General features: G+C 43.4%; 1 protein-coding gene across 1 annotated transcript in view; it reads right to left on the reverse strand.

Moving 5' to 3' along the window:
* Positions 1-12,090, reverse strand: part of LOC131592510 (Golgi phosphoprotein 3-like) — a 147,093-nt gene that overhangs the window by 33,406 nt on the left and 101,597 nt on the right. The window contains exon 3 of the mRNA XM_058864073.1: positions 165-279. Within this exon, the coding sequence (XP_058720056.1) occupies positions 165-279 (115 nt within the window). The remainder of the gene's footprint in view (positions 1-164; positions 280-12,090) is intronic.

The raw sequence follows: 12,090 nt of genomic DNA on the forward strand, positions 1-12,090 counted from the left end.
ATATTTGATTAAAGGCTAAAATTAGCAAGATACTCTAGAGGACAGAGTGATGAACTTTTTTGCATGCTATCTCCACAAAAATCTAACAGTATAATCTCTACTGATGCCAGATAATTAGCTTTATTCAGGAGGGAAAAAGCAAATACATTATGTTCAAGGCTTACCACTAAGCAGTTCAATCCAATTTTGTACTGTTTCAGGAGGTTGGGTCTCTTTTATGTGTTTCAGAGCTTCATCAAGCAGAACATCCCCTGTAGGAGCATCTGACTTGCAAATTACCTAGGATAGAATAAAATGCAGTCAGTATTTTTAATTAATTCATATACCATACCATAAACATACAACAATAAAAACTTGAAAAATCTACCTGTTATCAGAACCAAGGAAAATTTTAAGGAGTGAGGAATGTTCTCAGAGAATATGCAAGTTTTAAAAATACCTAGTTAGAAAAACTATTTAGGATTTTAATTACAGAGCTCTGTTGTCTTAAGTTAACTATAACCTCTATTAACCTTAATTGACCAGAACTATAGTATTAAGAACATGTTTAATAACTAATTTTTAAGGAAGATAATCAGCTAACCTGGCCAGGTCCTTCACTTTCTCCCCAAAACAAAGTATACTACTATGCTAAATTGCTCTCTAATAACAGTCCATTTTACTGCTTCAAATCAATTTATTCAGAATAGTGCAGATAGACAATTAGGCCATGTGAAATTGAGAAATCAATTAGAAAGTGAAAAGGCAGGAAAAATGCTTTTCTTCTTCCATATGTTGATGGATAAAATAGGTTCAAGACATCTATCAGTTTTACAGCTCTGAGGAACATTTTAACCAGCAACACTAAGTTCTATTCACTAACAGTTAAAATACATATATTAGGCAAAATATGTATGTACCAATAAACCCCTTAATATGCAGTCATAAATGAAACATCACTTAAGTTTGTTATTAAATAACTTCTAAAATTATTTTTCCCCCAAGAGCACAGGAGAGAGAGAAAAAAAATCATTTACAGTAGCATAATAAAATTTAAGAATGTGAGTAACTGCTTGTTTACCAGTATCAGTAGTTTTATGAACCATGTACAAATACCCTTTTTTTTTTTTGTTAGAAAAACAAGAATGCCAAACTAAAACATACAGATTTAACTAGCAACCCAAGTCACAGAATCACAGAATGGGTAAGGTTGGAAAGGACCACAGTGGGTTCATCTCATCCAGCCTCCCTGTTCAAGCAGGGTCATCCCAAAGCATATGGCACAGGATTGTGTCCAGATGGTTCTTGAATATCTCCAGTGATGGAGACTCGATACCCTCTCTGGTCTCTGTTCCAGTCCTCAGTCACCTACACAGGAAAGAAGTTCTTCCTCATATTCAGGTGAATTGGTTTCTGCCTGTTGCCTCTTGTCCTATTGGTTGCCACCACTGAGAAGAGCCTGACTGCATCCTCTGACACCCTCCCTTCATGTTGTAATGCATTAAGAAACATGGTATGATATGGAGATATACCCTCTGAGCTGCAGTGTTGGTGCCTTCCCCTGACTCCTCCCTTGTAATGTTTTCCTATTGGTTGTAATATGTAACCCTTCCTCCTTTCCCTTCCCTTCAAAAAGCAGCGCAGGATCAATCTCTTCCTCTTTTCTGCACCAGATCCCCTGAATAAAGCTGAGATATCATCCCAAGAAGGAAAGAGCCTCGTTTTTACCTCTAATCCTTGCTATTTAGATATAATCCCCCCTCCTCTGGGCCATAGCTGAGCAGAACACAGCCCCAGGAGAGCAGGGGGACTAAAATAGCACCTTCAGATAATGATAGACATTGATAAGGTCACCTCTCAGTTGTCTCTTCTTGAGGCTGAACAGGCCAAATTCTCTCAGTCCTTCCTCTTAAGAGAGATGCTTCAGTCCTCTCATCATCTTTCTCACTGTCTGCTGGACCTGCTCCAGGAACTCCATCTCTATTGCACTGAGGAGCCCAGGACTGGACTCAGCACTCCAGATGTGCCTCACCAGGGCTGAGTAGAGGGGAAGGATCACCTCCCTCAACCTGCTGACAATGCTCTTCCTAATGCACACCAGGATACCATTGGCCTTCTTGGCCACAAGGGCACATTCCTGGCTCGTGGACAGCTTCTTGTCTACCAGGACCCCCAGGTCCTTCTCTGTAGCTCTGCTTTCCAGTGGGTCACCCCCAGCCTGTACTGGTGCATGGACTTATTCTTCTCCAGGTGTAGGACCCTGCACTTGCCTTTGTTGAATTTCAGATGGTTCCTCTCTGCCCATCTCTCCAACCTGTCAAGGTCCTTCTGAAGGGCAGCACAGCACTGGAGTATCAGCCACTCCTCCTAGCTTTGTGTCATCAGCAAACTTGCTGAGGACACATTTGCCCCTTTGTCAAAGTCATTGGTGGATAAGTTAAACAATACTGGGTCCAGTATAGAACTTTGGGGGATACCACTAGTGACAGGCTTACAACTGGACCCTGTGCCATGACCTTCTGGAATCTGTCATTCAGACACTTCTCAATCCACCTCACTGTCCACTCATCCAGTCCACACTTCTTGAGATTGCCTATGAGTATGTTGTGAGAGATAGTGATGAAAGCTTTGCTGAAGTCCAGGTAGACAATATCCACTGCTCTCCCATCATCCATCCAGGTAATTGTTTCCTCATAGAAGGCAATCAGGCTATTGAAGTATGATTTACCTTCAGTGAAGCCATGCTGACTACTCCTGATCACCTTGTTGTCCATGTCGATATGTGGATAGAGATGGCCTCTGAATGAGATGCTCCATCAGCTTTCTGGAGATTGAGGTGAGGCTGACTGGCCAGTAGTCCCCTGGGTCCTCCTTCTTGACCTTTTTGAAGACCAAGGTGACATTTGCTTTCTTTCAGTCCTCAGGCACCTTTCCTGATCTCCATGGCCTTTCAAAGATGATTGAGAGTGGCCTAGCAATGATGTATAACAGCTCTCTCAGTACTCATGATATGCGGTTGGAAAAAAACTCTATAACTCGCAGAGTAGTTATAAGAGTAGGTATGAATTTATTCAGTGCTGAGGTGCATGGGGGATATCTCTTCCGAAAAGCATGCACACTTCTGAGATTTGGCTTTGTCTTTTTATCCTTTACAAACTAGGGTTGCACAATACGCCTAATACATATTAATTTCTTAACTCCGCCTGTCTTCGCTTCATATTGAAATTAGCTCCACGCCCTTTTGCGGCTGCCCACAGCTCGTTTTTGGTCAGTTTGGTGGTCATTTGGGGGGGGTCTCTGGGATGAGGTCAGCAATTTTCTCTTTGGCTGAACTTTCACCTTGTCTTTTCACACATGCTCTTTTTAGTCCTTTGATCACTTTTTGGACTTTGATACCTTTTTTTCTGGCTTAAGGGTCTAAAGAATATCTTTATCTTGTGGTGCTTTTGTCTTTGCATCTTGTTTGTGTATTCTAGCTCTTTATCTTATCTTGCAGTTTCACTTTCTTTTTTTTGCTCTTGTCAGTTCCCCCTCTCTTCTGGTCAGGCATTTCTTTATGCTTAATTCTTAATTTCTCTGTTTCACTCATGGGTGCATCCTGTCAGGGCCCATGGACTTGTGGATGTCAGGTTTTCCTGGGTGTTCTCTAACCCAATCCTTCTTGACCAAGGGAAAGTCTTTTATCCAACATTCCTTAACCCTGGTCTTCTAGGTCAGAGATCCCTGAAGGTTGATCTTGTCAGTGAAGACCAATGTAAAAAAGGCATTCAGTAACTCTACCTTCTCTGTGTCCTCTGTTACTAGGGTCCCCCTCCATTCAGGAATGGTCCCACATTATCCTTTGTTCTCCTTTTGTTATTGAAAAAGCCCTTCTTGTTGTCCTTGACATTGTTGGTAAGATTTAATTCCAGATGGGCCTTGGCCTTCCTTGTCTCATTTGTACCTTCTCTGACAAACTTTCCATATTCATTCCAAATGGCCTGACCCTGTTTCCATCTCCTGTGTACTTCCTGCTTATGCTTGAGTTCTTTATTCATCCATGAAGGTCTCTTTCCCCCTTTGCCCATCCCTGCTCATTGGGATGCACTGTTCTTGAGCCTGTAGAAAGTGATTCTTGAATATCAACCAATTCTCTTGGACCCCTCTTCCCTGCAGGGTCTGTTTCCATGGGATTCTTCCAAGAAAATCCCTGAAGAGGCTCAAGTTAGCTCTCCAGAAGTCCTTGGTTGTAATTTTACTTACTGCTCTGCTTCCTCTTTTCCCAATACTGAGCTCCACAATCTCATGGTCACTAGAGCCAAGGCTGCCTTCAGTCTTCACATCTCCAATAAGGCCGTCCCTGTTAGTATAAGGTCAAACAGCACACCTTTCTTTGTGGGATTTTCTATTACTCGTGACAGGAAGTTGTCATCAGTGTTTTCCAGGAATCTCCTGGACTGTTTGTGCTTCGCTGCTGCTGCGTTGCTTTTCCAGCAGATGTCAGGGTAGCTCAAGTCCCCCACAAGAACCAAGGCCTGAAACTGTGAGGCTGCTTCAAGCTGCCTGTAGAAGGCTTCATCCACTTCCTCCTGATCAGGCAGCCTATAGCACACACCCACAACAGTGTCACCCTTAGTAGTCTGCCCTTTTATCCTAACCCATAAGCTCTTGACCCACTCTTATCTATCCTAAGAGAGCTCAATACATTCCAAGTGTTGCCTCACATAGAGGGCAACTCCACCACCACACCTTCCTGATCTGTCTCTCCTAAACAGCATGTAGCCCTTCATGACAATATTCCAGTCGTGAGCTATCCCACCATGCCTCTGTAATCGCAATGAGATCAAAGCCCTGTGACTGCACATATACCTCTAGTTCCTCCTGCTTGTTCCCCATCTTGTGTACATTGGTGTACAGGCACTTTATAGAGGTACTTGAGTGTGCTAATATCTTAGTGGGGGTGCAAAGGAATGCCCCATAGTTCTGTCTAGTGTTTATGCCTGGCTGCTTGTGCTTGATTGGGGTATTCCCTCTTAAACCTCCTGTTGGAGGTTAGGTGTCCTTCTTTTAGTTCTGGCTCACCTGTGGAATTTTTACCCATTCGTTGTGGGAGGGGGGGGAAACCTGACTGCGGGTACTTAGTGGGTACTTGAGAAACACAAAGAGTTCGGCTGGGCCCAGGGAGGAAGGGGGGCAGGAAAAGGGGAGGGCGGGGACAGTTTGGCTGGCTTCTTCAGCTTCAGAGAAGGACACTTTGGGGAGAGCTGTTGCTGTGGAGGGAAGGGAATTCACCATCACCAGACGGAGCTGCTGCTTCTTCTTCCCTCTTCGTTGGTGGGCCTCGCACCCCTTGTCCTGCTGGGACGTGTGCCAGTGCCAGCCACCACCGCAGAGCTGCTGATACACCTCAGCCACCGGCCCAGGATCTCAGCTCATCCCTGCTGTTCCAGTTAAGTGTTTCTCAGAGCTATGCGGGAGCACTGGGACTGCCCGCCCGAGAGGGTTTGTGAAGCAAAGCCTCTCCTCCATCCCTTTCCTGTCTCGGCCGAGAAGGCTGTCACGGGGTTCTGTTTTGTTGTTAATGCTGTAGTTATTGTTGTTTGTGTGCCTCGTTATACATATTAGTAAAGAACTGTTATTCCTATCCCCAGATCTCTGCCTGAGAGCCCCTTGATTTCAGAATTATAATAATTCAGAGGGAGGGGGTCTACATTTTCATTCCAAGGGATGCTCCTTCCCTCCCTAGCAGACACCTGTCTTCCAAAACCAAGACAGCTGAGCAGGTCATTGTTGTGACATAATATAGTCTAGCCCAAGTCAATGTGTTTGAATAAAAATAAAACAAAATTCTATCTTTGTTTAGGAAAAGAAGAATTAGTACTGTTTCAAAGCTATTTATGAAAATAATGATTTAATCTGACAATTTAAATAGTTTTACAAGGTAGCACTTCATAAGCATCAGGTAAAAAGATAACAGGCAATTGATGGAAAAATGAACACATCAAAACTGTTACACATATACAAGATAAGCAGCAAGTGAAAGATCTTAGTTTTGGTAAAGCTTCACAGTAGTCAGAAAGGTGCCCTGGAAAAGCTTTAAGTGTCCTATTGAAATGCATCTCCAGTTCTGTTCTGTAGTTCTAATAATCCTTACTACAAACAATAGAGTAGTACAATACATTTTCAGGATGACACTGAAATGAGTTGCAATGTCAAGACAGCTTGAATACTGACAAGATGATTACAAAAGGATGTCATGGTTTGACACTGGCCAAATGTCAGGCACCCACCAAAGCTGCTCACTTACCCTCCCCTGCCACAGCTGGGCAGAGGAGGGAAAAAATTAATGAAGGCTTCATTAGTTGAGATAAGGACCAGGAGAAAACACTCCAAGGGCAAAACAGGCTCAACTTAAATTGCAAAGTGAATTTATTACTAATGAAGTCAAAGGAGGATAATGAGAAGTAAAATAAACCCTCCAAACCACATTTTCTTCCCCCAACCCCTCCCTCCTTCCCACCAACAGTGCAGGGAGACAGGGTGTGGGGGTTTTGGTCAGTTCGTCACCTGAGATGATCTTTCACTGCTCAGGGAAAGGAGTCCTTCCCCTGCTACTTCGTGGGGTCCTTCCCAAGGGAGACAGATTTCTGTGAACTTCTCCAGCATGATTCCAATCTCATGAGCAGCAGTCCTCCCAAAACTGCTGCAACGTGAGTACTTCCCATGGGCAAACAGTCATCCCAAAACTGCTCTTCCACGGGGTTCAGTCCTCCAAGGACAGGCTGCTCCAGCCTGGAAGCAAAGGCCTCCTCTCTCCACTGGGTCTCCCACTAGACCATAGCCTCCTCCAGGCATTCACAGGCTCCAGCGTGGGCACCTCCCCCACGAGCTGCAAGTGGATCTCTGCATTCCCCATGGACCTCCATGGGCTGCAGGGGGACAGCCTGCTTCACCATGGTCATCACCACTGCCTGCATAGTAATCTTGGCTCTGGTGCCTGGAGCACCTCCTCCCCCTTCTCCACTGACCTTGGTGTCACCATGTTGTTTTCCCTCACGTGTTCTCACCTCCTTCTCTTCTCTGGCTAGAAAAAAAAACAACTGTGGGCACCCACTTTGTTTTGATTTTCTTCTTAAATATGTTATCACAGAGGCGTTACCATCATCTCTAATTGACCCAGGCTTGGCCAGCAGCATGTCCACCTTTAGAGCCATCCAGGATTGGCTGTAGCAGACATGGTGGAAGCTTTTCGCAGCTTCTCACAGAAGCCACCTCCATCCCCCCCCCCCGCTACCAAAAACCAGGCTGTGCAAAACCAACACAGATGTGTACAAAGTCAATTAAATGAAATGAAAAAGAAACAAAAATAGTACAGTCAGTATGAGAAAACAGATGACAAATATAAAAGATGTAATAAAGCAGACTATGACTCAAATGAATCAACAAAAGCCAAGTATTTCAAAAAGTAAGATTTTAATTCAAAGCTGTATTAACAGGAAAGTGCTGGAGAGATCTTTGTGAATACCTAACGTCATACCTGGAATACTATGTTCAATTTAGATGGTGTCTATAAAGCACAGAAACTAAGATTTAAATAAAAATCAGCAAGAATGAACCAGTCTTTAATGCCAGGCTAAAAAGAATGGTGTTTAGATCTAAAAAGAAGCATGTAAGATTGTCATGGTTTCATCCCAGCTGGCAACCAAGCCCCTTGCAGCTACTCACTCACTCCCCCACCAGCAGGATCAGGGAGAGAATTGGAAGGGTGAAAACCAGAAAACTTGTGGGTTGAGATAAAGACAGTTTATTAGGTAAAGCAAAAGTCATGCACAAAAGCAAAACAAGGCATCCATTCACTGCTTCCCATGGGCAGGCAGGTGTTCAACCATCTCCAGGAGAGCAGGGCCCCATCATGCATAACAGTTACTCAGGAAGATAAATGCCATCATTCCAAATGTCCGTCCCGTTCCCCCCCCCCCCCCCTTTACTCTTTCTCTCTTTATATACTGAGCACAATGTCATATGATCTGGAATATCCCTTTGGTCAGTTTGAGTCACCTGTCCCAACTCTTTCTTCTCCCAACCTCCCATGCACTCCCAACTTCCTTGCCAGCATGGCAGTACAAAAAGCATAAAAGGCCTTGACTCTGTGTAAGCCCTGCTCAGCAATAACTAAAACATCTCTATATTATCAACCCTGTGTTCAGCACAAATCCAAAACACAGCCCCATACCAGCTACTGGGAAGAAAATGAACTCTACCCCAACCAAAACCAGCACAAAGATATTTTTACAAAGAGGGTATCAAACAGTAGTTTAGGTTGTCTACTTTGGGAAAAATAAAAGATATCAGCTTATTCTGGATATACAGAAGATGCAGGATGTATTGTCAAAAACTTCAGCAGGTAAATTAAACATTCAGGGAAGTTGTTGAATTGCATTCAGTGGAGAATTTTAAGACTAAACATCTGCCAGGCAGGAACCAGAGAAACATGATTTTCCGTTACTGCATCAAGATTAAATGGTTCCTTGAGATACTGGTCTGATCTCCACTTTTTGAAGCTAGAGATCACTCCAGCCATAAATAGCAGATATTTAGTTTCAAGAACATAGCAATGCTTTAATCCAGGCAGTTTCTTTTTAAAACTAAACACACAACAATGCATGTTTATCTTTTTGATTTACAAGCTTGCACCAACCTTTATTAACCCTCTATCATGATATTACATATCTTCCAGGTTTGTATCAAGATTGAATTTTTTGGAGTTTCTCTAATTATACAAGAGCATACTTTGAGTTTTTAAGCTACTAGACTGTGGTTATTAATAGCCACCCTTCAATAATTAGCCTAAAACCACCCAACATATTTATCTTTGCTTCTTTTTAAAAATTACATTTCATTGGTATTTTAATTTCTTTGATGTGATTCATATGATTTGTTTCACAGTAACCTTAGATCACTCCAGTTTACTGCAGTTGGTAACCTACTACTTACCATCTCACTTTAACAGGCAAGATGTGGTCATCTTTTTGACCTGCTTTATAAAAACAAGCAAACAAACACACAAATATAAACCTCATTAAAGAGATGTATCCCAAATGTAAAAGCATTTTTTAAAGTAAGATTTTTTAAAAAAAAAAGTTCAGAAAACAGCTTTTCTTGCTTATTTGGGATTAAGATATGTTTTTCTACCACTGTAAAGAAGATTAACAAGCTTTTTGGAATATAATCCACCATGACAGTATGAGCCTAAACATACAGGCATTTAGAGAAAAGACCTGTAAGGAGTATAGACTCTCCCATTCAACTCAGGGCTCTATAAGCTCTTGGGAAGCCACAATACACAGTGATTTTGTTTCTAAATCTACTGTTCTCTGCAGCCAGGCATACAGCACTATTTCTTCTCACATCTCTGCTACATTGCATATTCACTGCACAGATTCTTCTAATTACCCTTATGTCCTAGGTGCAGGGATAAGGGGCAGAGTTTTAGCGCTGTTTATTCCACACCACCCACTTCATTGGAGGGGGAACAGTTTTTGGCAAGGACCCAGAACTTTTTTCTTGCCCTGGTTGTGAAGGTAGTGTTTTTGTCCCCTTTAAAAAACATGGGCAGAAGTGGAGGGGTCTTCTTTCTTTTTTCAGGCTCACTTGGGAGAGGGAGTTGCCCTGCAAGACCCCAGCTGCCACCAGACATCACCGTCACCAGGGAGAACCCTGTTGGGTGATGTGGAGTGAGCAGTTCCAGCAACATAACTCCTTTTGGACAAAATAGCTTTCCAGGTTTTGCTTTGCCCCTGTTTTCCATTGTTTTCTGGCTAGGGGAAGGCATTAAACCATGGAAACTTGTTTGCTACATTGTTTCCTTTGTTCTCTTGAGCTACTGGTCCAGTGCAGGATCCCCCCACCATCTTGCCATTGTTCCCAGGGGGTCACATGGTGCACAGTGTGGGAACAGCTGCCATCTTGTCTTTTTTCTGGGGAAACTACATGGAGCCAGCAGCTTGGGAACAGCTACCATCTTGGTTTTGTCCTGGTGGGCCAGGTGACATCTTCCAGTGGTGAATACCCTTTTTTGTGGGTAAACCAATCTTTTGTACAACTGGTGTGTTCATTACAATTTCTTCAATAAATTGTGACTCAAATTTATAATGTCTCCTATTTTTTTTCCTCTGCTATTGAAAGGGGGTGGTTTGAGTGGGCTTAATTTTCCCACTGAGTTTTAAAACCAGCACACCCTACTCTCAAACAAAAGTATTTTGGTTCACACTTTCACTGTATTTCCCTTCCCCTTCTTTTCCCATCACATGCAGATAGACAACAGGGAGAAGCCCATCCACCTCTCTCCTATGCTCAAGAATCTGTTCTTTCCTGAAGGAAGATGTACTGACAGAGGCTTCTTGGTTAATTCCAGAGTCCTAACAGTACAAGAACTGTTAGCAGAACTGCCACCTTGGAATTCCAGAGGCCAGACTTCAGCCTGTTTAGGACACTGGTTGACAGAGTCTCCTGAGAGCTGGTCCTGAAAAGCAAAGGAGTCCAGGAAGGCTGGACATTCTCCAAGAAGAAAATCTAAAAGGCATGGGAACTGGCTGTCCCCATGTGCCAAAAAGATGAGCTGGCAGGGAAGAATGGCCTGGCTGAACAGATTTGGCTGGAACTCAGAAAAAAATTAGAGTTTATGGATGCTAACTCAGAAGCAGGCAGCATAGTGCCTGTGGAATAGCAGGCCACATAACTTTCTCAGTCTTGCCTGAGAAAGTGGCCTGGGAAATCATAAGGAGGAATTAAAACAATCCTCAGAGATAGAAAACAGCCTTGCAGGTGCTGTTTGTCTGTTCCTTGTTTTCTTGCAAGAGAAGGTCGAGGGGTGGTGAACCCCACTGACCAATGATGGTGATGTGTTAGTTTACTAACCAATAAGTTTTCTTTTCTGTACTTTCACATATCAGTCTATAAAAAAGATCTAAAGCAATAAACTGAGAGAAATTCTCCTGATCGACTCCCAAGAGAGTCTGTGTCGTTCTTCTCGCTGTTCCCAATAGAGAGACAAGAGTTTATGACCCTAGGAAGAAGGGGGAGGCAGCTCTGCAGAACTACAAGGATGTCATGAGGTTGTGCAGGGAAAAAATTAGAAGTGCCAAAGCCCAACTAGACTTAACCTGGCTACTGCCATAAAAGACAATAGAAATGTTTCTATAAATATACTGTCAACAAAAGAAGGGCCAAGGAAAATCTCCTTTATTGGATGAGGGAGAAACATAGCAACAAAGGATAAGGCTGAGGTGCTTAATGTCTTCTTTGCCTCAGTCATTAACAGTAAGACCAGTTGGTCTGCAGGTACACAGCCCCCTAAGCTGTAAGACAGGGATGGGGAGCAGAATGAAAACCCCATAATCTAAGGGGAAATGGTCACCGACCTGCTACACCACTTGGACACACACAAGTCTATGGGACCAGATGGGATCCATCCAAGGGTATAGAGGGAGCTGACTGGTTCACCAAGACACTTTCAATCATTTACCACCAGTCCTGGCCAACCAGGAGGTTCCAGTTGACTGAAAGTTAACAAATGTCATTCCCATCTAGAAGAAAGGCTGGAAGAAGGATCTGGGGAGCTACAGGCCTGACAGCCTGAACTCAGTGCCAGCAAAGGTTGCAGAGCAGATCATCTTGAGTGCCATCATGCAGCACATATAGGACAATCAAGGGACCAGGCCCAGCCAGCATGGGTTTAGGAAAAGCAGGTCCTGCTTGAATAACTTGATGTCCATCCATGACAAGGTGACTGTTAGAAGGAATGGAGCTTAATGCTGCCTTCATCCCCTCTTGTTTACCCCTGCCTATGTGTTCCTTTGAGGATCCTCTGGTTAGTAAGGTAACAAAAATTAATTTACTCTTTGTGTTTCAGCCATGAGTTTGTGGTTATTGTCTGTGTTGATTCAAACATTTGGCATAGTCAGCAGGATCCAGGAACAACCATGTCATGGTGAGAAAAAAAGTTGGAGACTGGGGAGGCTGTGATGGTGACTCCCCACATTCCAGGATGTCACAGATCTAAATCTGGGACCCCCTGGCTGCTTTCCTAGCTACAATGGCTCTGCCCAAAAGCATGGCCTGAAATAGATGATA

The sequence above is a fragment of the Poecile atricapillus genome, chromosome W, assembly GCF_030490865.1.
Source record: "Poecile atricapillus isolate bPoeAtr1 chromosome W, bPoeAtr1.hap1, whole genome shotgun sequence".
NCBI classification, from domain to species: domain Eukaryota; kingdom Metazoa; phylum Chordata; class Aves; order Passeriformes; family Paridae; genus Poecile; species Poecile atricapillus.